We start from the raw sequence: 26,474 nt of genomic DNA on the forward strand, positions 1-26,474 counted from the left end.
CTCCCATGTGGCTGTAAACGTAATAGACCAATGCTTGGTGTTTGTGTTTAAATACACCTATGAAAATGATTTAAAAAGCTGTGTTACTTTGTGTAAATTTATGAGTTCTGATAGATGTTTTGCTGCCTCAGTGTTAAGGGGAATAAGCGGATATGCACTAGGTCTGTTCATATTGTAAATTGGGGAGGGTGAGTGGCCCCAATAGATTGCTTTGAGAATATTTATGTAAAAATTTCTATTCCACCCTTCTAGCGCCCATGCATGCACTCAGGGTAGCATACAACAAATATGATTTAAGAAAACAAAAAAGTGTGTGAACAAGGGTACAGAAAATGCACATTAAAAATGCATTTTAGAGCAACAGTGGCAGAGACTACAGATAGTAATAATCTTCACAGATGAGCCTTAGCATTAGTCTTTACCAGCCAGCCCGGGGGGGGGGGGGACACAGCCAGAGAGAGTGTTATGGTCACTTTGAGAGGCAAGATATTTCATAGTATTGATGCACAACCACTGAGAAGGCCCTATCTCTTGTTACTATTGTCAAGCATCCTTTTCAGAAGGGCTTCTTCTCCTAATCTTAGAGAGCGGGCAGGATGGCATGGGAGGAAGCAGTCCTTGAGTATCTCTTGATCTTTCATCTGTATAGCATTCAAGAGCCGCACTTTAAAATGAATGGCACTGGATACTTAAGACAGAATGAGTTTCTGTGTCAAGTACCTGAAAACAGGTAACCTCTGAGCAAGGTGCTCTTGTTATTGGGGAAAGGTGCTGGATAGTAACAGGTTATTTCATAATTTGTGTGAAAATGTCAACGTACAATAGGGTTGCCATACATCCAGAGTTTCCTAGACATAGCCGGGATTTGGTCGTCAGAAACAGTGTCCGGGCAGAAATTGCTGAAAAGTCTGGGAAAATCCAGATATATGGCAACCAATGTCAGAAGTGTAGATTTTGGTAATTTTCCTTTTAAAAAAAGCTCAAAAACTTCTTTATTTGGTTAACGACAACAATAACAACAACTTTGCAAAAAAAGAAAGCTTAACAACTTTTGTGTGCAGATTTTCACGTTTTGAAATATGGCAACCCTAACATTCCACACAGCCACTCATTGTATATATTTGTTCCTTAATGACAATGGATTAGAAAAATATCTAGGGTAACTCTAGACATTACAGTACAAGGAGACTGTAGCCACTCCCGTTTCTGCCTCCCTACCATTTAACAGAGTGAGGTAGTTGATTTAGGATGTCATAAAAAGGGCAACAAGTTACTTAATTTATGATAGTTCTATTAAGTAACTTTTTTTACTTAATTTATGATAGTTCTATTAAGTAACTTTTAACAAGTTACTTAATTTATGATAGTTCTATTTTAGCTCCCATGGAGAGGCACCTGAGGACTTTTCTGTCTCAAGTGCCGAAATAACCTGGGCAGCCATGAGTACTGTACTGTGCACCCTGACCTGGGGATTTACTGTTCTGCCTCAGGCAGCAAAATGTCTTGCACTTGCACTAGCCCTGACCCAGCCTTGGAGGGAAACAAGTCTTGGCCTAATAGGAATTCTTACCTGTCTGTCTCCATATGACTGGAAATCACACAGTGCCCAGTTCATCTGTACTTGGGATTTCCCAAGGTCTGCTTTCTGTGTTCCACTTTCAGTCAAAGTATGTGTGTTCAGTGAGCTGTCCAAGTAAATACGAATTTATTAGCCTGGGATTGAGAATACATGTGAGCCTGGGGCTCATTCACCTGATGCATGTGGTAGAAAACAGCTTGAACAGATGGGAGCTTTGTCCTCTATACATTCCTTGCATTCTTCCTCCAGCATTCCCACAAAAACATGCACCTATCATTGCACTTATTTGGATCAATGTGAAACACTTGGTCCCTACAATAGAGTGATAGAAGTAAATGCCTCTATTTATCCTGAGGTTCATGTTCAGGTGTCATAGCCAAAATATTTGAATATTGGAAGCATTGAACATGTGCACGTTCCCTTCTCCACTTCCTGAGCTGCAGCAAACAGGAAATCCAGATCAGGCAAACTATACCATGTTATACTATATTAACAATACTTGGGAAGCCAGTTTTAAATAGGTTTTAGATTCTTCATTTGATTTTTTTTCATTTCACTTTTACTATGTATACCACCTTTCTACACAAGGTGATTTACAACCGCAGAATATACAAAAAAGATCACACACCCAAAATTCCCGTTTGGAAATAAATTGTGGTTAATAACCCCCATTGTTTACCTGCTTCAGATCTCACGGCAAACTATGCTTGCCGTGGGCCAGGAAGTCAAAAAGGGAATCAGTGTGCTGGTTGAATACTCAGAATGGAATACCAAGGAGCTCACAGCATGTTTGGCTGTGACATCTAAAAAATGTGACCAAGTCTTCATCAGAAATTCTGACTTATTCCTTCTGAAGAAAGATGCCTTGAAGGAACTGCCATCTCTTTATCCTAGCACTTCTAGTTCAAAGCAGTCTGACTACCCCGTACACATCAATGTGTAGAGTGCCATGTTTTTCAGGCTTGTTATGCATAATGTATTTAATGGCGAAGGAAAAATACTCTTCACATTTTTAGCATGAATGAAAATATTGGATTCATTTAGAAACCAAAACCGATTATAAAACCATGTACACCCATTAGAAGCCAAGCAAACCATCTTTGAAGACCATTGTGGTGGTATCTAATAAGATAATGCCTTACGTCCTGAAAAATACAAGAAGCTAGAAGAAAACAATTACTTGTATATGCCAGGCTAATCGAGACCTAATGGAGACCCCCCCATTAGAAAACCTGGCTATAAAATGGAAATCAGCATTTTAACATGGCTGCTGGGAATTGTGAAGGGAATTATTCCTTCCAGGGATAATTGAGAAATGTAGAGTGCTATTGTGAAAGGTCGACTTATCTCCGCTACTGCTGCAGCAAAAATTAAAAAAAAAATTAATCATGAAAGGACACAAAAAGTTGTGGTTTATTGATGCATGAAACTGACAAATTGGTGTTGTTCCTTTTCTGTTCCAGTTTGAAAGGCACGATCCAGTAAATGGCCGAATCACGGAGCGCCAGTTTGGCAGCATGCTTCTGGCTTATAGTGGAGTGCAATCGAAAAAGCTCACTCTCATGCTGAAACAACTCAAGAAGCATTTCCAGGATGGAGAAGTGAGTAGCCTTTGGGCAGTGGAACAGAGATAGGCTGCGACTTATTGTGAGCACAAATAATGTTTGGCTGGATTGTGGGCTGGCATGTCTGACAGGGATAATCGTATGGATCACCACCGTTTGGTCGTACGTGGCAAGAAGAAAATGTGGCCATACAGTTGGGGGGGGGGGGATATACAGAGGGGTTACAAACATGTTGGCTTTCAAAGCTCACACTTCTGCATAGCGCTAGGCCCCGTGTTCTTTTTTTTGCCCGAGTTAACTGGGGAAAGATGCATAACCACTGGCGTGACCTTGAATTAATTATCCATTTTGACTGGGTAATTTGTCATTTATATATTATGAACTTATGTGGGGAAAATAAATTATGGAAAGTAGGCTCATAATTTTGAGGGGGGAACGAGGTTGGAGCTGTTGCGGAAGTTAAATGCACGCTGAGAGACCTTGAATAAAAACACTTAAAAGTGAAAGGACATATTTTAATCTTGCTAATGAAAGTACTCAGTTATGGCAGCACAAGAATGGCTTGACAGTTCCTTAGGAGACCTGTAGCACTCCTTTTCTGATTAACTATTATCTGCACGTAACAATTAAACCAAAATGAGAACTGATTAAGAACCTCTGTTTCTGCATTGAAAAGCCATTTCTTGTTTTTCCATTGCTGTAATCCAATTCGAAGTAGAGAATATATCAAGATGGTGGGGTCCAGAGCTGGCCAGTGCAATCATCCCCCCGAGGGAGCAGATTGTAGCTGCTGCGCTGCTCCCCAGTGGTTTTTCTGCTGTGCCACACTGAGGTCTCCTCGTTTGAACCTAGCTTAGCTTCTCCCAAACAAACCGCAACCCATAAACGAAGAACAAACCTTATTTACATCTCATGAGTAGTCTGGAGAGAGTTGAACCATGAGACTGGATTTGGATGACTGACAATCCTGAGTCCAAGCCCTAGAGTAGTTAAACCAGGCATGGCAACAACATGCCATGGTTTGGCTTAGTGTGCCTTCAAACCAAATCAAAATTATTCCCATGTTGAAGATTCAAGGAGTCAGGTTTGAGGCCTGGCAATAGTAGGTTTACCCTAAGGCACCTCAAAAAATTGTGGCAGAGGCAAGAGAAATATGGAGAGCTTTCATTTTTTTGAATTGGAGGAGTGATGAGGTCTTGGTCCAAGGATGGGGGAGTGGAAGGAATAGGCTTTGGTAGGGTATAAAAGGTAAAGAAAAGGCTCTGAGGATTATTGGAATGAATGGGTTGGCCTAGGAGGAGGTGTAGTGATGGTGCTTGGCCAGAGGAGAAGAGATAATGGACTTTTTAAATGGAATGAAGTTTGACTGATATGTTTACTTCCTCCGAAGGGGCTCAGCAACTCAAGAGTGTGAACAGAGATAGTGAGTTCAGAGGGAGGCTGGGGCTGGAGATTATGGAGCAAACAGTTGAATGGGACTGTGGGACAAACAAATCAGAGTTGAGAATACAGAGTTGAAAATGGCCATTAAAAAAGGAACAGTGTTTCAAAGAAAGCCATTGCAATGATAGACTGCAGGTCATAGAAGGAGCAAAAGGTATAATAATAATAATAATAATTTATTATTTATACCCCGCCCATCTGGCTGAGTTTCCCCAGCCACTCTGGGCGGCTCCCAATCAGTGTTAAAAACAGTACAGAGTTACATATTAAAAACTTCCCTGAACAGGGCTGCCTTAAGATGTCTTCTGAATATCAGGTAATTATTTATCTCTTTGACATCTAATGGGAGGGCGTTCCACAGGGCGGGCGCCACTACTGAGAAGGCCCTCTGTCTGGTTCCCTGTAGCCTCACTTCTCGCAGTGAGGGAACCGCCAGAAGGCCCTCGGCGCTGGATCTCAGTGTCCGGGCTGAATGATGGGGGTGGAGACGCTCCTTCAGGTATACAGGACCGAGGCCGTTTAGGGCTTTAAAGGTCAGCACCAACACTTTGAATCGTGCTCGGAAACGTACTGGGAGCCAATGCAGGTCTCTCAGAACCGGTGTTATATGGTCCCGGCGGCCACTCCCAGTCACCAGTCTAGCTGCCGCATTCTGGATTAATTGCAGTTTCCGGGTCACCTTCAAAGGTAGCCCCACGTAGAGCGCATTGCAGTAGTCCAAGCGTGAGATAACCAGAGCATGCACCACTCTGGCGAGACAGTTCGCGGGTAGGTAGGGTCTTAGCCTGCGTACCAGGTGGAGCTGGTAGACAGCTGCCCTGGACACAGAGTTAACCTGCGCCTCCATGGACAGCTGTGAGTCCAAAATGACTCCCAGGCTACGCACCTGGTCCTTTAGGGGCACAGTTACCCCATTCAAGACCAGGGAATCCCCCACACCAACCCGCTCCCTGTCCCCCAAAAACAGTACTTCTGTCTTGTCAGGATTCAACCTCAGTCTGTTAGCCGCCATCCATCCTCCAACCGCCTCCAGGCACTCACACAGGACCTTCACCGCCTTCACTGGTTCTGATTTAAAGGAGAGGTAGAGCTGGGTGTCATCTGCGTACTGATGAACACCCAGTCCAAACCCCCTGATGATCTCTCCCAGCGGCTTCATATAGATATTAAAAAGCATGGGGGAGAGGACAGAACCCTGAGGCACCCCACAAGTGAGAGCCCAGGGGTCTGAACACTCATCCCCCACCACCACTTTCTGGACACGGCCCAGGAGGAAGGAGCGGAACCACTGTATGACAGTGCCCCCAGCTCCCAACCCCTGTAGACGGTCCAGAAGGATGTTATGGTCGATGGTGTCAAAGGCCGCTGAGAGATCCAGCAGAACTAGGAAACAGCTCTCACCTTTGTCCCTAGCCCGCCGGAGATCATCAACCAGTGCGACCAAGGCAGTTTCAGTCCCATGGTGAGACCTGAATCCCGATTGGAAGGGATCCAAATGGTCCGTTTCCTCCAGGCGTGCTTGGAGTTGTTCAGCAACCACCCGCTCAATCACCTTGCCCAAGAATGGCAGATTTGAGACTGGGCGATAGTTGGCCAAATTGGCCGGGTCTAAAGATGTTTTTTTAAGAAGCGGTTTAATGACCGCCTCTTTCAGCGGGTCTGGGAAGGCTCCCTCACAGAGGGAAGCATTCACCACCCCGCAGAGCCCATCGCCCAGCCCTTCCCGGCTCACTTTTATCAGCCAGGATGGGCAAGGATCAAGGAGACAGGTGGTCGGTTTCACTTTTCCAAGCAGCCTGTCCACATCCTCGGAGGTAACAGATTGGAATTGATCCCATGTAACAGGACCAGACAGAACTCTAGCACTCTCCCGCCCTGGCCCTGCTCCCACGGTGGAGTCTACCTCCTTCTGAATCTGAGCGATTTTATCTGCAAAAAACTTTGCAAAAGCATTGCAGGAGATCTTGGGGTCCCTACCAGGCCCCGGTGGTACAGGTGGTTCCGATAGATTGCGAACCACCTGAAAGAGTCTCCTGCTGCTGTTTTCTGCAGATGCAATGGAGGCGGCGAAGAAGGCCCTCTTCGCCGTCGCCATTGCCACTTGGTAGGCTCGACGCTGAGCTCTAACCCGTGTCCGGTCTGATTCAGAATGAGTTTTCCGCCACCGGCGCTCTAGCCGTCTCAACGATTGTTTCATCACCCTCAGCTCTGGGGAAAACCACGGGGCTGTCCGGGCTCCATGCAATCGGAGAGGGTGCTTCGGAGCCAGACAGTCAATAGCCCTGGTTAACTCCGCATTCCAGCGTGCCACCAGGGAATCAGCTGAAAGGCCATCAACTTGGGATAAAGCATCCCCTACCACTCTCTGGAAACCAATTGGATCCATTAAGTGGCGGGGGCGGACCATCCGAGTTGGTCCCACCTCCCTGCAGAGGGGAAGGGTTGCGGAGAAGTCCAGTTGCACCAGGAAGTGATCTGACCATGGCACTTCTTTTGTTTCGCTTTTAGTTAGTGTCAGATCACCAACATCCATAGAGGTGAACACCAAGTCTAAGGCATGTCCATGGCTATGAGTTGGGCCAAACTTATTCAGGGACAGCCCCATGGAGGCCATGCTTTCCACGAAGTCCCGAGCGGCCCCTTGTAAGGTCGTGTCGGCATGGATGTTAAAATCCCCCAGGACAACCAAGCTAGGTGTCTCCAGGAGCATATCCGCCATGACCTGAAGCAGCTCGGGCAGGGAATCCTTGGTGCAGCCAAGGTAGAGTTGGTGTGAGGGGAAGACGGAGAGTGTGCAGTACTGAAAGTGACAAACTAATGGTCAATAAGGGGAATTTCTTTAGTGGAAAGTCTGAGCAGTTCCTGGAGACAAGATGAAGAGAATAACCACGGCAGGGAGCGAGAGACTAGGTACAGGTTTCAAACCAAAGAGATCAGGGAGAGAAGCTTGAAAGCAGCTGAATCGATGAAGTCATTGACATAAATACTTAATTTGTTAACAGAGCAAATATTTTCTCATTCATTCTAGAGTACCGTATTTTTCGCCCTATAGGACGCAATTTTCCCCCTCCAAAAATGAAGGGGAAATGTGTGTGCATCCTATGGGGCGAATGCAGGCTTTCGCTGAAGCCTGGAGAGTGAGAGGGGTCAGTGCGCACCGACCCCTCTCACTCTCCAGGCTTCAGGAAGCTCTGTGCAACCCTCGGAAGACCGGCGCAACTTTGCACCGGTCTCCTAAGGGTTGCGCAGAGCTGCCTGCAGTCCCAGGCTTCGCACAGCTCTGCGCAGCCCTAGGGAGCCCGGCGCGTAGTTGCACCGGGCTCCCGATGGCTGCGCAGAGCTGCCTGCAGTCCCAGGCTTCGCACAGCTCTGCGCAGCCCTAGGGAGCCCGGCGCGTAGTTGCACTGGGCTCCCGATGGCTGCGCAGAGCTGCCTGCAGTCCTGGGCTTCGCACAGCTCTGCGCAGCCCTAGGGAGCCCGGCGCGAAGTCGCACCGGGCTCCCGAGGACTGCGCAGAGCTGCCTGCATTCTGAAGCCTGGGGTGCGCTGAAGAGCGCGCCCAGGCTTCGCGAAGCTCTCCGCAAGCCTGGGGAGACCGGTGCGACTTCCCGCCGGGCTCCCTAGGCTTGCGGATAGCAGGCTGTTCTCGGGGCTGGGGTTGGGGGAAACTCGGGCTTCCCCTGCGCCAGCACCACGCCTGGGGGGGGGAGAAATAATTTTTTTTCTTTATTCCCCCGCCCTATGGGGCGAAAAATATGGTAAGTCACCCTGTTTTCAGTGGAGCTCATTCCCAGAAAAAAAAGCAAAAAAAGAGCAGCTTATGAGAGAGAAACAGAAGGTTGGGATTTAGTCCAAGACAAAGGTTTTTGAACTTCTTTGCTCCAGGCTATCCTTTCTACATCAGCATGTCTGCTGAGGATACCCAGAGTTTATTCCAAGGAATTTTTGCATGCTGCAAAGGAATCAGGGTATAGTCTAGGTCTAAGATACCAACTCAAGTTTATATAGTCATACCTTGGGTTACAGACGCTTCAGATTGTGCGTTTTCGGGTTGCGCACCGCGCCGAACCCAGAAGTGCTCACACATACGCAGAAGTGCTAAATCGCGCTTTGTGCATGTGCAGAAGCGCCGAATCGCAACCCGCGCATGCGCAGACACAGTGCTGTGGGTTGCGAAAGCTGCGGGTTGCGAACGTGCCTCCCGTACGGATCACGTTCGCAACCCGAGCGTCCACTGTATTGGGTCCTATTATCATCCACTGAGAGCACTCAGAATATACCCAAGTCTCGCCTGCAATGTTAGGCAAGACTTTTCAGGGAAGCTATTCTAGCATTGCAACGTCTCCTCCTCCCGCAATGTGGGACCTCTGGATCACAGATTGGAAACCCCTGGCTGTTCAGCAGGACATGTGTTAGCTAACTGCACACAAAGGCACACCTACTCTGCACATTAATGCACTCTCCTGTAGATTAACCTACATCTTCTAATCATAACGTACAGAGTTTCACATCAAAGTTGTTTGTGGGAAAACATGACATAAGCAAGCATGCCAAAGCCTTTTGCAAAACATGCTTTTATTGGGGCCTCGTTAAAATAACTTGGGCCATGACTCTGTTGCCTAAAATATTCTGCCAGTGCAAGCTGCATTTTACTAAACTGAGTCAGATACTAGCAAAGTCGCCTGGGGATCATCCTGTAAAACTAGTGGAGGCTAATGATGCCTGAAATATATTCTTCCCGGCATCTCTAAGCCTGAATGGTTTTTGCAAGGGAGCCTCCAAGACAAAATGTGCCTCTCTAAACTGGGGCTAACCATCCTGACTGTTTGGTAGAGTCTCAGTGTCAGTGATGACTTCAGTTCTTCAGAAGGTCCATTTAGCTTTATAGCGTCAATAAAATATTGCTCCAGTAATACTCCAATTCCGGGCACTTGTCTGGAACAGTGGTTCATTAATAGTTTGTAGGAAGGACTGTGTCCTTTTGAGCAACTATTACACGCTTTTTTCAGGACTGTCAAGAGGTCCCGTCTGCTTTTAACAATGAAGACATGTGTCATTTCATTCATTATCAGCTAATACCTGGAAGTCATCCCTGCTATTAATGTTTCTGTCTCTGGATTAGCCAGAGCCTTAAAGTCACTTGACGTGTCTTTTCCTTTGCTTGCTTTGTGTCAGGAAATGCTCTCCTCTCTTTGTATATAACTCCTCTTCTCCCTAAATAATACTTCAGTCATTGGGGCAATTACATGTCTAGTTTGCAAAGTTGGAAATACATTTCTCACTTTCTTCCAGTTTTTCCCCTGCTTCTTTCATATGGGAAATTTTTGTAACATATGTGACTATGTTAGTGCCTGCAGGACCATTGCGGTCATGATGCTAATTTGGCCATTAAGAGTAAGGATGCCCAAGAGCCCCAGCTGGCATGATCAATAGCCAGGGACAATATTTGGAGGGCCACAGGTTTTCCAACCCTAGATAAGAGGACCTCTCCCTTCTTGAATCTACATTTCCTCTACCTCTTTATGATGGTTAGGTATTAATATCTGACTGATATTAACCATGGCTTCCTTTCCATGTCCCTGGGTTTTGAGATATGTTTGATTAATGTTGATATACCATACTTTTCTGTGTATTAGACGAGGGGTTTTTACTCCAAAATAAAGTAAAAAGGGGGGGTCGTCTTATACATGGGTAGTGCAGAGGGGGGACGGGTAATTGGTTGCATCCATGAGCAGGATCTAGTGATTGGGTGGGTGAATGGTGTCTGCTGCAGGGGCTGCTTAGTATTGGCTGCTGCTTTGTGAAATGGGTGGGTTATTAGCGGATGCGGCAAGGGCTGGTTTGGATTGGCTGCTGCTTCAGTATTTTGGCTTGTATCACTTGCTATTGTTAGCATTTGCAAGCTGGGTGAGTGATATTTGGTTCAGCATTCCCCCCCCCCAAAAAAAAATTGGTCAACTCCCCCCCAAAGAAAGCTCAAGAACTCTGGGCAGCCCTCCCCCATTTTCTTAAGTTTGAGCCCCCCAAAATAGGGGGCGTCTCATAGACGGAAAAGTACGGTAACACTGAATTGTGTATGTGAGGAATAGGTGGAATTGACAGGTGAAGGTGTGGGGCTGGGGAAGTAAGTGTATGACCTCTGGTAAGTGGTCAAGTCCCTTTTCTCATTAAAGGAGCGAGAAAAGCAACATGACTTTAAGAAGAAAAAACATTTTTTTTCACTTGGCATCAGAGAGATGGCCACGCTATCCATGCGTTTAGCACAATTGATCTTAATGCACAGGTCCACTGCAACCTCTTTGTTGTCCCCAAGCATCGGTGTGCAATGATCAAAATGTGCTGTTTTAACAAGAAAGCTCTTTATAAATTGCATAGCATCTGAGACTGAAGAACAGATATTAAATGCTCAAGGCTGTACCCTGGAAGGCCACTTTATTAGTAACCCCTGGAGCAAATTGTTCTTTAGGAAGGACTTTAGAGCGGATACAGGAGTTGCAAGTGTAGCCAGTTGTGTTTACCATCACACAGCAAACTTTTGACAGCTTTTTTGCAGAGTTATGCAGTAACTAATTAAATTAGAGCTGCCATCCATCACAGATAGTGCTTGCTCACATTCAGTTCTTGTCTTTCCAGCTCATTGTCTGGATTTGGTTGCCCTTGCAAAAATTACTTTTGTTATCTGCCTGCCTTGGATGTCCGTGTGTACAAAATGCTTGTTTGTAGACAGGATAAGTCATCTTTGGTTGAGATCCTCCATTTAAGAAAAAAAAAGTCAATAAAGAAAGACTGCTTTACCTTTCTTTTATCTCACAAGAGCAATTGCACAGTGATGTTTCAGCAGCATAAAATGGCAGCCATGGCACATTGGTGCCATGAATTGGAGCGTTTGTTTACCAGCATGGAAGCTGGTACATCCATCAGATGATTGGGAATTGTGGCTTTTTTATTATTTTGTGCAAGAAGATTTCTCCACTGTGTTGTTGAGGTACTAAAAGGTACAGGCAGAATACACTCCATTGGCTGGGGCTGTGTTGTTTCAGTCCTGAAAGCTACCCATGGACAGAACTAGACAGTTGGTGGCAAACATAAATTCCTGATACTAGTTGTATCCCATGTTGTAGCTCCACTCATGCACCATAATTCCTCCACTCTTCTGCTTTCCCCTGCCACCCCCAACCTTCAAAATTGCTTGAAATGGTTGGGGAAACCTCCTGAGCAGATTTTGGTTTCCATGGGAAGTCCTGTTGAGAAAGCCACCTTTACTATTAAGCATCTGTTTTTTATTTAGTTCTCCTTAGGCCAGTTGGGGTTGGAAGCCTTTCTTCCTCCTATCAGTTTGTATCTTATGTTGTTTGTGTTTGCTGCCTTAGACCAGCAAATTCACTCTTCTGAAGTAATATAGCAGCGGTGGGACCAGCTTGAAAAAAGCATTTATTGCTTCTGTTTCTGAGGCCCACGTCTAGGAAATTACGATATTATTTATCACCCCATCAAAGCTCTTTGCAACGAAGTAAAAACAAAACTTAAATGCCATAAATGGGCGAAGGAATTGACACTGCTAAAATCGACATTGAAGAGTTCAAAAGTAGAAGGTGCATGATACCTTACAGTAAAAAGGTTTTACTAGGAAAACACATTTAAACCTGTGGTGTCCTTTACAATTCTCATTGGCATTCTGTTCAGTTAAATAGCATTTCAGACAAGTTCATCAGTTGGCTGAGTTCTATTTATGATCCCTTAGCAGTATTATGCTGCTTTTCAGGCTTCACGTTTTGGTATCAGGCATGCAGGCAGGGGTAAAGTCCCTGGCAAAAGCCTTTTCTCTCCTCATTGGTTCCCTAAACTTGCCCTGTAGCATCCTGTTCTTGCTCTGTATCTGAATACGTTTGAAGTGGAGAAGAAAAAAGCTGCCTTTCTCAACTTGATTCAAGACCAAGTGTTACAGTTTAAAGCAGCAAAGATTGTCCAGCACTCCCTTCTGTTGATCTCCTGGGTCCCAGGAAACGCTGCCAAAACCACTCATCCATCTCACCTCGTATATTTCAGCCAATTGATGTGAGTGAATTTTGTGTTACCTGCGAGAGAAAGTGACAGTGAGAACATTTTGGGAGAAATGTTGGAAGTTCATCCTCTCCCTTCCACGGCTCACTAGATTTATTTTTATGGTAGCACCTCCTGTCATCCAAGCCATTTATTCCCTCTAATTCAGTTACGTCCGCTAGAATCGTGGAGCTGGAAGGACCCATCTAGTCTTCCCCACCATCAAATACTAAGAGAAAACCATCCTCTTCACTGCCCTCACAAAGGGAGCCTGTGCAATTGAGGCCACACTTTGTCAAAAGGGCAATAGAAGTATCCCATTGAGTTCTTGTGGAGCTATAAGCCTACGCACCTCTGTCAGCGAAGCCTTGCTTTCCACATGAGGAAGGTTACAGCAACACTTCATCTTAAGAGAAGCAAAAGTAATCAAAGTTCTTTTCATTTTGTGCTGCTAGAGAATGCCTTATTTTTTCCTCCTTTGGAGCAGGCAAGGTTTGGGGGGAGCCTAAACACGGCATTTAGCATGATTGTTTTGTGCTGGTTGTGATGAAATTTTCCACAGGAATCATCATTCCACACATATTTAAGGCTGCAATTTTTTTAAAAAAAATAATTTTTATTACATTTTCCATTTAACAATCCAATCATATCATATTAATTATTCCAAATTATACCAATACATATCATTAAGTCCAGATATTTTGCCAAATTTTAACTTTTTGTTGGGGGTTCCCATGCTTCGAGTTCAGTAAGGGTCCAATCATCTCATATTTCTGCTGCTTTTGGTGTTCACAAGTCCCATCTTCCAATCTGCAATTTTTAAGGTACAAGCCATTAAAGGAAGCAGGACTGATTTACAAGTAAGTACGCATTGCACTGAGCCTCCATGTTTTCTCAAGGTTCTCACAGGCCCCTGCCCCCCCCCCAAAAAAAGGGGGGTATGGTGATAATTAAAACACCTTGCATTTTCACTATCCTTTTTCTCTTTGTTCAAGTGCTAGACTGAAAGCAAATTCATTCCCATTGCAGGGCCTGACATTTGAGGAGGTCGAGAGCTTCTTCACTTTCCTGAAAAACATAAATGATGTGGATACAGCTTTAAGCTTTTATCACATGGCTGGAGCATCTCTTGATAAAGGTATGGAACATTTTATGCCCCTGATGTAGTATTTTCTTTAAGAGGGAGGCCAGGTGTGCATGTTCACATCACCACACCTTCCTTAAATTACAATATTTGGGATATTTAGTGTACTGAAAACTCATGAAATCATTCTTAGATACATATTTTTTGAAGGGCTGGCGGAACATTAGCCCTTGCAGGCCACCCAGTCTGATCTACCAGCTCTGATGTTCCTTGCTTGTAGAAAAACAGCACATCAGGAAAAGAGTTTATATGCAAACCATCTTGTTGCTGTGCTAGTTTGTACATGTCAGGAGCTCTCTTTTAGGCAGGGTAACATTCAAAGATGGATTGGGGTGAAAAATGAGCTCTTCTTTTGGAATTCAAGGTATTTTATTGTACCAATACAAAATGTTGATTTTTAAAAAGGTTTTCCCAGATTGGGTTGCATCCAATGTAGCACTAAAGTTACTTATTCTGCTGACATAATGTTTTGTACCAGCAGGATGTTGTTGTGCAAGAGTGTGTTGCATAATGAGATTCAACTAGCACAACTGCTGAATAGTGGTACCTTGAAAGTTGAATGGAATCTGTTCCGGAAGTCCGTTTGATTTCCAAAACGGTTCGGAAACCAAGGTGCAGCTTCCGATTGGCTCCAGGAAGCTCCTGCAGCCAATCAGAAGCTGTGGAAGTCACAACAGATGTTCAAGCTCCATAGAACGTTCACAAACCAGAACAATCACTTCTGGGTTTGCAGCGTTCAGGACCCAAAACGTTTGTCTTGCAAGTCGTTCGAGATCCAAGGTGCGACTGTATTGGATTCCTCTGTTGTGCAGCATTAATTGAAACTCCTCTCTCTGTGCTTTGTTCATGGACAGAGGACATTGGAGACAGCCACTGCAGTCTAAAGTGGTACACTCTAGGAAGATCTGTACCATGTGAATTGTGTAGTGGGCTGCATGTTTGCACAGTTTGTTATATTGCAGTCCAAGTTAGGGATGTTTTAACAAAGCATCTTGACACTCACCGTAATTTGTAACCTCTTAAATATTTGTGACTAGCTTATATACCACCCTATACCTGGAGGTTATGAGCATGTTATGACTTGGCGAGTCCCTTGCTCACATGCTTCTCTCCCAGTGCTCTGTGTGGTGATCACCTGGATTTGCTGGATTTCCATTTGCAGAGGAGGTGCCATTTTTGTTGCAGCACCGGTTACAAAACGAAGAGCGTCCCGATTTCCCATCCAGAACATATTAGCATAGCAAATACAGACAATGTCTGCAACGGAGTTCATGAATAAGTGATTTCATTTGCAGCAGATCAACTTAAATTTCACTGCACAATTTTGTTCTCTGCGCTAAATTATGCTGCAGCCGATTGTCCTAAACTTTCCAAAAGTTGCTACAAGATTTTCAGACGGTGAGAGAGAAAGAACTAGAAACGGGGTGGATATAAATAATATAAAAAAAACCAGTATTTGCATACTTCATGCTGATGTAAACATCAATATTTTACACTGTCCCAATTCTGTGTGAGTGTTCCATATTGTCAGTGGATGTGGGTGTAGCAGAGAAAAACTGAAGCTTGTGAAGAAGGAAGTTGGATTTGGGTGCAATTTTGCAAAGGCAATATTAATGTTTGATATTCAGGATTCGGGACAGTTAACCTCTGATGGTGATTAATAATATCATTATACAGGCAAGATCTTCTCAGTTTGATGACATGGTACATTTACCTAAGGTTGTAAATGGGATCTCCCAAACAAGTCAGTAGTTCCATTAAATTAAGGAAAGGCTATGCTTGCTGTTTCTCGCACAAATACCTAAATAACAAAAGAAGCTAATATCCCGCCCGCCCCCCAGTAATGTGCTCAATTAGAAATAGATTTTCTGATTATTGAAACAGTACCTTTTATTTGATCATTAAACACAATCTATGTGTGTCATATAAATCATTCTCCCACCCAGCCCCTAAGGTAGCATACTCTGTAATGATGTAGAAATGTTATAAATCGAAATGCGTGGGTGGGAAGTGAGTAGTATAAAGTGCTATTGCCTGCTCCCCATTTCCATCCTTGAACCATAACTGACATTTGCCCCCCCCCATGGGGGGGGGGGAGACAGTAGAAATGGGATGATGTGTGAGTCTAGTTTTTTAAACCTTCAAGGTATAAGTTCTATCAGCGGAATAGCAACCATTCAGAAAACTTCATCCATCAAAATACTTTTGGTAATCCATGGGGTTTGGCAAGTACAGTACTAAATCTATGGAACGACCTTTTCTTCCAAGACCTACAGTTCTGAATAGAAGGGTCACATGTTGAAGGGTGAAACATACCTAAATTATTTTGAGAGATTCTTTCCTATTGCAAAACCACCAAACTGCTCGTTAAATTCTACCACCCACCTCCTTTCAGCAAAAGCACAGGTTTGTATAAAGAGGGAAGGCTGCCAACATATATGCTTTTTTCTCCCCTCAAACTACCCATACAGAACAGATTTTCCCTGTTTTTGGTTTTTGTTTAAGAAGCAGCATGGGGTTTCTATGGAAGCAGCTGTCCAGAATGAAACTCAGGTGCTGAGCTTCCCAACAAAATTCAAATGCTGCTGCTTGCCTGTAGCCTTTTTTTTTCTTTTTTCTATGATATGCTTTATGGGAGGGCCCATCTTAAATGCAACCCATTTTTATGTAAAATATATGCACATTTTAAAAAAATAAATTCAATTATGCCTTGCAATCTATTTCTCTTTTTCTTACATTAAGCTATCCACCCAACTTTATTTGAGAGAACACCCAACAAGCTGGATGAACGATCCTCAGAAATTAAAAAAAAACAAGTGTTGGTTGCTGGGATCTACTCCTCTAGCTTGATTTAGCCCTTTAAAAAATGTTTTGTGGGTTAGAATTGTAATATGAGCATTGTTAGTAAGCAACACCCCCCAAAAAAATATAAATATTGCATGATGAACCAACGTGGATGTGATGGGAAATTGTGACTCTGCCCTATTTCCTGTCTCTGTGCTTTGAGAAGAAATGCTATGGTGCACAAGTCTGAGGAAAGCAGGTATCCAGCCACTTTCCCATTCTGTGTCGGCATTATGCTTTGCGTTTTTAATGAAGCAAACCAAATGCTGCATTGATTCATTGCACCCAAGACCCACTGAGATTTGATTCCGTTGTGCAGCCTCCTATGTGGAAGTTGAGAAATAGTTCCAACTGGGAAGGCTGCTATTTCAAGGAAGGGCTATTAGGAATGAACTCAGCAAGGGAAGGGGAACCTGGAAATCGTAACGTTCACTGCTGATGGTTTTTTTGTCCCTGGCAAATTATATGAAAGTGCATTGTATTGAATCAGGTTAGGTTTGAGTTGTGGGACCTGCAGCCCTCTGGGTGTTGTGGTACTCCAATCCCCATCAGCCCCAGCCATCATGGCCTCTGGGCAGAAGGGATAGGGTTGTAGTGGCTGTTCCCCATCTCTGGACTAGACCCACCTAATCCAGAACTAGCAGTAGCTCTCGAAAGTCTCAGTTCTTAGCCTTTTCTAGTCCAGCTCCAGGACCTTTAAATGGAGATGTCTCTGTTCTTTGTGGGATTGCTGATCTGCATGGATATGTCAGGAGAAGCCTTGAAGGTCCTTCAGTTTCCAGCAGACCCTGCAATAGTCTCCAGCAGTCATTGGACCCGACAGTAAGCAAAGTCTGAGGAAGAGAAACATGTGATGAGAACCAGCTGGCCAAAGCACTGCAAAGCTTTGACTTGGGAAGACGACTGCATTCAGAAGCACAATATCTAATTAAGTGTTCAGTCAGTTACGGAGCTGTTTGGGCTCTGTGCAGCCATTATACTCCAAGCCACGAGGAGAAGCACTCTGGGTTCAATGTCACAGTCCTGCTGTTTCTGTCCCTCTTGACCAGAATTTTTTTTGGGGGGGGGGATAACTGAAATTAGGGTTCCTCCAAGTCCACGACTGCGCACGATGTGCACAAATGTATCCTAGAACATAGCCCACTGTTGTCTCTGTTCATAAATGCAGCGCTCAGTGGAGACCAATTATTGTTGCCATCTATCTTGTTGTGCTTAGCTCTTTTGAGAAGCCCTTCTCATAATTGGCATTGATTGATGCTTTTCTTCTTGGGGGGAGGCTGGCGGCACCCTGTGGAGGAATATTTTTGCCACAATTGCAGGATACAGGCAGCGCGTAGTGAGATCTCTTTTGTCTTTAGCTCTAGTGAACATAGAATTATAGTCATGACCCATCAAGAGCTGACAGGACAATTTAACAAGTCTGCTGGAAAACATTAATGCAATTCTAGTCATAACTCATGTTCTCACAGTTCTTTTAGAGAGGAAAATGTAAGGTTTGGATTGAAGCTTCGGGGGGAAATCAAGGAATGCTGGCGATATGGAGAGATTGATTACTTGTCAGTAATGCGTTTAACATACTAATCAGTGACCTTGAAGGAGCTTCTTGCTAATTAATTTTTTTCTTGGGAAACTGAAAATTATCTCTGCTGGTAAGAATTCTTCATTTTGTTCCCCAGCCTGGAGTCAATTACCATGGTTGAAAAAGAGGAGGACAAAGCTATATTTACCTCAGGTCTTTTGAAAAAAGATCAGCTGTAACTTTCTAATAATAATAATAATAATAATAATAATAATAATAATAATAATAATAATAATAATAATTTATACCCTGCCCATCTGGTTGGGTTTCCCCAGCCACTCTGGGCAGCTCCCAAAAGAATAAGAATAAGAATGCTGCAACAAAACATCAAACATTAAAAACTTCCCGAAACAGTGCTATCTTAAGATGTCTTCTAAAAGTCAGATAGTTGTTTATTTCCTTGACATCTGATGGGAGGGTGTTCCACAGAGCGGAATATGTTTAACTTTGCACAATCACATGCTATGGCTCAGCCAAAACTACTGGAACCACTTTTGGCATAGGGTGAATGGTGTTCCTGTTCTTTTTGCTTCTTTTTGGCAGATAATATTTTCAGTCCTGCCTTATCAAAAGAGCAGCATTTGATATGGAAATTGCACAAAATTGAACAAAAATTGAACTCAGCACAAACAGTTCTCTTTTCCCCCCAATAGTCTCTCTCTTTTAGACTTGGGTGTGTCCGGAGCAGAAATTCCTAGTATAATGGGCTGATTTTAAAATCCCGAACTGTCCCACAAACATCTAAATATTACTGTCAAATTAAGCACATTGAAAAACTTGAAAATCCTGATTAACTTTCTGGTTTTCTGATTGCAAGTTAAGTTTGTCATACTCATTATCTATGTGGCTGCCCAGCAGCATGACAAATCAGGCCATGTTGTTTTGACTGTTTAACCTCTGGCATCCAGTTCTGCAAAGAGCTACACCAAGACTCACAATTTTAAAGTGATAAGTGTGTCATCTGCCAGGGTGTATTTTTCTTTATAAATTAAGAGATTTCTTTTCTCCCCTGAAGCAGCATCAAGAAAAACAGTGTTGCTACCGAAGAAATTCTAAAGTCTACATCCTATGTCAAACTCAATTATTTGCCACTTTTGTATCTCACCCTTCTCCAAGAATCTAATGAGGACTTTTTATCCTCATAACAAATATCTTTGTTAGTGTAAGAAGGGATTATTTGCCCAAGGCTGTATAGGACCTATATAGATGCATTACTTAACAATAGGTTTTTTTATACAATATTTTGAATTCCTAAACCATAATCAGGGATGGGCTGAAAACCAGAATGTTAACCCATAGTTTGGAGCAGGTTTGCAAATCATGGCTAAAGCAGTTTCTCTGCCTCCTTAGTCTCTCTGCTTGCAAGGTGACAAGCAAGCCTCACTGGTGGGAATGGTACTGTAAGCCACACTTACCGTATTTTTCGCTCTATAGGACGCACTTTCCCCCCCTCCAAAAACGAAGGGGAAATGTGTGTCCGTCCTATGGAGCGGATGCAGGCTTCAGGCAGCTATCCGCAAGCCTTCGGAGCGCTCCGAAGGCTTGCAGATAGCAGCCTGCAACCTGAAGCCCGGGGACCGCAACACCAACTCCTGCTGCGCTCCCCGGGCTTCAGGCAGCTATCCGCAAGCCTTCAGAGCACGGCGGGAGTTCCTGTTGCGCTCAGAAGGCTTGCGGATAGCTGCCTGTTCTGGGGGGTGGGGTCAAGGGAAGCTCAGGCTTTCCCCGTCCCCAGCCCCACAAGCTCTGGGAGCGGCGGCAAGGTTGCGCGCAATCTTGTCGCCACTCCTGGACCTGTTCTGGGGGCTGGGGTCGGGGGAAGCTCGGGCTAAAAACGAAGCCAAGACAGCAAGCAGGATGAGGTTGCATGTGGCTAAAGAGGAAGCCAAGACAGCCAGCAGGATGGATCCCGCTCACTGTCTTGGCTTCTTTGCTCTTTGGGGCTGGGGGGGGGGGATATTTTTTTTTCTTTATTCCCCCCCCCCTAAAAACTAGGTGCGCCCTATGGTCTGGTGCACCCTATGGAGCGAAAAATACTGTAGATCTGAAAATGTCACACAGGAAGGATGACTATATGTTACTGGGCTGGAGAAAGTAATAACATTGCCAATTCATTCCCAGGGCATTGCACTACTACTCCCTGACCCTGATAAATAAAACCTTATTGTGATCAGCAGCTTTTACATTTTGCAGTTTTTGATGATAAAAGCATAAGATCTAACTAGAATCTTCTAGGGCCCTTTGATATGTGGAGAACTGTGCATACAGTGGATTTCAAGCACTAGCTTCAAAGAGACAATAAGAATTTGAAGGCAATGTGTGTCGATTCTCAGCTCTTGCTGATGTAAAATAAGCTGCTACACATGTTGACAAATGTTTTAGTCAGTGATGGAAGGTAAGTTCTAAAAATACAGGCTTTAGAAATAGCTTAAGATTCAAGCTGGCTTTGATATGAAAAGATCGATGCTGTACTTAGGAAACCTTGAATGTGAACATGTTTGTTTTATGAGGGAACTTCCTCTAGAGAAACTTGATTTTGTTTCATAAATCCTGAAAGCCCATCTGTCTGTCTCAGGGCTCCCTTGAATGTTATCTTTGCCATCAAGAACGTTGCATGATTTAGTGAGCGTGCACAAAGAGAAGAATCAAATTGCTGAGGGATTCATTATTGCTGTTCAGGAAAAAATAAAATAACAAATCTTTCAGAAGAGCATAAATAGACTGGGTAAGAAAATGGGCAAAAAATGTATATATCTGCATTTGAATGAAACTTGGGAAAGGCTGGAAGGATTTATATGAGCCTTAGAGCTAAGCATAGAAGTGCATCAATTAATAAATATCAAAAGCAAGCAAAGGTAATACTCTGTTGTTGGATTAGGAAGACAGGCAGTTATAATTGACTAAGGTAAGAGTTCTAATTAAAGCTATAAAAACCATGACCGTGAAAAGCAAATAGGCTCACATTGGCTAAAGGCAAGGATAAATCAGGCAGCATATACAACATTTGAGGAGGGAAAATGAAACCGCAGCAGAACAAGTGTGGGTAATAATTACTGAAATTTTATGCTTTCATTCTTCTATACCAAATAATGTACAACTTGATTGTACGGTATTGAGTTAACTTAAGATTGCATGGCACAAATGTGGGCAATTCATGTTAGCCCAAGTGACCTTCTGTCCTTGGGAATTGGGAAAGAATGGTTCAGAGTCCTAAAAGTTCTCCTGACCTCTGAATAGAAGTCTTTTGCTGGCTCAGCATTGCACGAGCACTGAGGCAGCCGTGGCGCTTTGATGTCTTAGGATGTGGCCCATTGGGTTCTCCCTCTGTGCCCTTCCAAAACTCTTGTCCTATATAATTGCACTCCCTGAATATTGGCAGAGCAGCCCTAATGATGATGCTCCAGCTCAGCAACACAGGCTTGGCTCCTCAGGCAGAGGATGGAGCCAATCATATTAATAGGGGAGAGGCTATGAAGGACGACCAAATTAGAGATAAGTTTGCACTTGCTTTTTACTAAGTTGGTGTCTTAACTCAGGCAACTACACTGGGTAATAAGCAGCAAGCGATGGGTCAAAGGAAAACGTATATTATATAGCAAGAGCCATTGTTCTGTCCTCCAGGACTTCTTGGGCAGAAGTCCTGCTGAGCTGAGGTGGTTGACTCCTAAGTTTTATGAACCATCCTGTGTCTGGTGATGGAGAAGAGCTAAAGTGGCAGTGGGAAAGCTGTGCTCCTCCAAATGTTGTTGGCCTACAACTCCCACCATCCCTCACCATTAGCTAAGGCTGGCTGGGGCTCATGGGAATCCAACAACATCTGAAGGCCCACCATTTACCTAACTCCTGACCTAAAGTTATCCAAAAGTGATTTTAATGTGGTATATTATATCACATATGTTGACAGAAGTATACAGTTTAACATCTGAATTTTCACTGTGTTGATCTTTGGGTTGTTTGAAGTATAATCTGTTTCTGAATGAAGTCTGAACATACTTTTGTTGAGGCCTTTCTCAGGTATTGTAGGCACTGATATGTCCCACCGCCACTTGCTTAGTTGAGTTTTGTTTTGTATCTTACTTGATAATAAGAGTTCAGAAAGAATATTTGATTAAAGATGTTTGCACCCAGAATATCTGGGCGAATCTCTTCCCTCTGTATGTAAGTCATGCTTCGTAAAATGTTTGAATAAAGTGAGCAGTCTCAGGGGATGGGGGAGAGGATATGAAATTCTGTTCAAGCATTCAGAAATGTTATACAGAACTGCACGAAATGCATTGGGTAACTGATTGTTTTCTGTTATACAAATGTCCCTTTTAACCACCCAAATAGCTTTTTGTGGCCAGGAGATTCATTAACCTCTTTTTAGAGTAGGCTGAAATCATCATTCAGGCTTTTTGGAGTTATTTCAATCAGTTTCAACACACACCTCCTCCTCCCTTTGGGTGTGTGTCTGTCTGTAAAGAAAAATGGTCCAGAATATATCACCCTTGACATAACTAGAAAGGGTTTTGCTTCAAAAGCAATAACATGGAAATGCTCCAAGGGCTGCTGCCTCCACTCTTTATTTCAACATTAAATTTCGTTGCTGGTTTTGTTTGTCCACTAGAGACCTTAGAATGTGTTTGTTTTTTGACCAGCAGAAAACTGGGCCTACTAAAACATCCTTCATAATTCCTCAGGCCCTGGGTGTTCTCGGGGTGCTTTTGCAGATGGTTTCTCATTTCCATCTCTCTCCGCCACACCTCCCCACCCTCATAATGGAACAAACTTAATTGGCAATTAAGCCACTCTGGGCAGCTTCCAACATATATTAAAACAACAAACTTTTTTTTTTAAAAAAAAAAAAAAACTTCCCTATACAGGATTGCCTTCAGATGGCTCGGGGGTTGGATGACTCCATACCCTCCAATGTTTCTCCAATGAAAATGGGGACATTATAAGGAAAAATGGGACATTCCGATATCAAATCAGAAACCGGGATGGCTTCTCTAAATCAGGGACATCCCTGGAAAAGAGGGACACTTTGAGGGTCTGGTAATATACAATATCAGTTTAGGTCCTCTTGCAACCCTTGCAACGCCTGTGTTCATTTGCAGCTAGGATAATTTTGCTAAACCTAAGCTTGGTTCTGAATTTTCCCACAGATATCTAGATCCTTTCCAACAGATCCTGGCCATCTTTTCTTTTTTTACAAGCTCCGCAAGAAATACCTAGATAGATCAGAAGTTACTGCCACCAGCTCACGTTAAGGATGCAATAACCATCCATATATCTTAAGTTAGGCATATGTTCATATAAGCCCTCCAAATGTCCAAATAGGTATCCAGGCAAAATTGATGTCTACATGAAATATGGTCAGTGTAGCCAGGGCAGTGAGGTCCTTAGATTATTGTGTGATAGATGGTACCAGAATCTCTTTGTAGGCAAAATTGCACGTGCCCAATTTAGCCCCAAGTCTGCTTTGGCGTTTTGCAGTCGGCAGATCTGAAAACGTTCTGCAGTTACTGTAGCCATATCAATGCTGATGCTGCCTTTGCCACAAGCAAAGGAAAGCTGTAAACTGTGAACACTTGGCCTAGCGAACAGCAAGCTCCATGCTTGTTAATGCCTTTGAGGACGTGCCCCAGATTGGCTCACCTGGAATGCTGGCTTCTGTTTGAACATCTCGAAGAAAGCTCATTAGCATGGGTTAGTTGAAAACATGTTAGCTTTTAATTAATTATAAAAGCCTTCATGTGAACAAAAGCTTAATAGCTCTTCCCAGGGCAGCCTAGCAAGAGCGTTCAGCGAACACAGTGACCCAGTTTGCAGGACTCTCTTGTAATTTTTATTAACCTTCTGCAAAATCTGCAGTAGCCAGAGCACATACGGTTTTTCTATTTGCTGCTGACCTGGTTGTAACTCCGCAGGAGTGTGAATTTAAATCACTTTGGAGGAGTGTAGGAAAGGACGAGGGAGGGAGGATCAGCAGGAGCAAGGCTGACCCCCCAGGCCAAGAGGAGAAGCCCACTTATGCTGCTTTTTGTTTGTAGCTATGCAGACAGAACAAAATGCTGTGCTAAATAGAACTGGCCAATATATTGATAAAATATCTGAAACCAGTATGACATTCAGATTGTGATACCGGTTTCAGACCATTTTAGCTGGCTATAAATTGCACAAGCTCAAATTGCCTTCAGATGCCTGCCTGCACCTTTGAGGAAGCCCCATGCCCCTCCAGCTTGAATGAGCCAGAAGGGTATGGGAGCTTGCTCAGATGAGGGGCAGAAGGTTTCCCGCCCCCAGCTGAGCAGTTGAACGACGCCCCAATGTCCCTCTGGCTTGTGTGTATTAGTGCTTTGTAGGGTTGGGTGATGCTTCTTCCTCCCCTAAGGGGGGAAATAAGCAGCAGCCAAGATACATTCCAGAGTCAGAAGTTGTGATATAGCAGCATATCGCTGTATTTAGCTACTGATATATCACAATGTTGAAAACCAGATATCGCCCAGCCCTAGTTTCAAAGGAAAAGTTTACAATAGCTGAGGAAGGATTGTGAAGTGCTTTAGGTTATGGATAAGGCCTACTTGTTTATTTACTCCATTTATATCCTACCTTTAAGGAGGTAAAGGCAGTATAATCGCCAGTTGCCCTTCATCGATTTTAGGCTAGCAACTACCTTGTGGAGTAGGCTGAGAGTGAGTGGCTGGTCCAGGGTCACCTAGTGAGCCTCATGGCTAAGTGGAATTTGAACCTTGATCTTCTTCCTGCCCCTAGTCTGGGGCTACTACACCGCACTAGCACTGTTGTGTACATGGGTATAAATGCACATTGCATTTTATAGATTGAGCTATATTGTAGATTTGATAGGATCCCCAAAACCACGAGCTTCATTCTATGAGCCCAGCAGGGTTCAGGCTTGTTTTTCTGCCTTATTTATGCTACATGACAAACCCCTTCAAAACTGAGGAGTTTTGAGTACAGTTTGGTTTTTTAAATTTTTATTAAAGATTTTCTTGTTTTACAGAGGTAAGTGTAATGCCTCGTATTTTTTCCATGTAACATTTTTACAAATCCGTTTCATTAGTTGAGACATTAGGGGGAGGAGGAGGAGGAGGAGGAGGAGGAGAAGAAGAAGAAGAAGAAGAAGAAGAAGAAGAAGAAGAAGAAGAAGAAGAAGAAGAAGAAGAAAAGGGGGGGTGGAGGGAGGGAAGTTGGGTGGGAGTGGGGTCAGGTGGCGATGTTTCTGTTATGCTTAATTTATGTAGGGTTTGGTGTCAGCGTGGCTTGTGCTGTTCACTTGTGTTCCTTTGGTGGTGAGAGAGGTTGGGGTTGGCCTAGGGTGTGGTTGTTTGTTTGTGATTGGCTGTGGTGATCTTTGTTTTCGTGACATGGAAGTCAGCTGCTCAAAGAAAAAGGTCAGTCCTATATGGCAGTAAAAGCCCATCGCTCTTTAGATCCTGGCCAAAATGTACCAGTTAATTTATTGCTTCCTGACGCTAGATCACAAATTGACTGGTATGCATATGGGCTGCTTTAAATAGCACATCAGTAACCCAAAATGCATGTCCTAGACATCGCTAGCTGGTACAGAGGATACTTGCAAAATGTGGAGCTTGAAAGCCATCCCAAGAGGTGTGGTCACAAGTCTCTGGCAAAGTGATTATCTGTGAATAGAGGATCATCAACAACATTATGCAGAGGTGTGCTTGCCCCATCTGTTTTGTGTCATCTTGGGTCTCAGATTCATTAGGCTTCAGGACAGTAACAAACTGCTTTTGTTCATTACTCCAGAGGCACTTTGGAAAGGAGGATCGGAGCATAAAGAACACCAACACCTTCACTGTTTCTGTCTGTTGTTGGCATGTCCTTATCAACTTAAATGGGAAGGTGAAACCTGACTAACACTCAGGACTATGAGGCAATATATGCAAAAGCCCTGGGATTAATCTGCTCTGACTACCTTATAAATATAGGGAGGAGAAACCAACTTGGCTGCCCTAATTTAATTATGATTCATGGGTGTTTAAGGTGCGTACAAATGTTCTGTGTCACAATAGGCAATTGCGGAGCCCTCTTTCTAGGGCTGAATTGCCTTCATCCGGTGCATCCATTAGCTTGTATTACAGTTCATTATAAAGTCAAATGCCTTGCATCTACCCAAGTGTGGTTTGTGCCTAAGGGAGCATTGGAATGAAAGACATGTTTTCAGATAGGTCAAGTGTGCATGCTTTATAATTTTTAATAGCTTAAAACACTGGCAAGCTGTAAATGGACTTGGCGTTTCCTCTTGACGTATCTATA

General features: G+C 43.8%; 1 protein-coding gene across 1 annotated transcript in view; it reads left to right on the forward strand.

The window, feature by feature from the left end:
- The window catches only part of MICU1 (mitochondrial calcium uptake 1), a 130,675-nt gene that overhangs the window by 92,174 nt on the left and 12,027 nt on the right, over positions 1-26,474 (forward strand). The window contains exons 9-10 of the mRNA XM_077930505.1: positions 3,043-3,180; positions 13,657-13,765. Coding sequence (XP_077786631.1) covers positions 3,043-3,180; positions 13,657-13,765 — 247 coding nt within the window. The remainder of the gene's footprint in view (positions 1-3,042; positions 3,181-13,656; positions 13,766-26,474) is intronic.

The sequence above is a fragment of the Podarcis muralis genome, chromosome 6, assembly GCF_964188315.1.
Source record: "Podarcis muralis chromosome 6, rPodMur119.hap1.1, whole genome shotgun sequence".
Lineage (NCBI taxonomy): Eukaryota > Metazoa > Chordata > Lepidosauria > Squamata > Lacertidae > Podarcis > Podarcis muralis.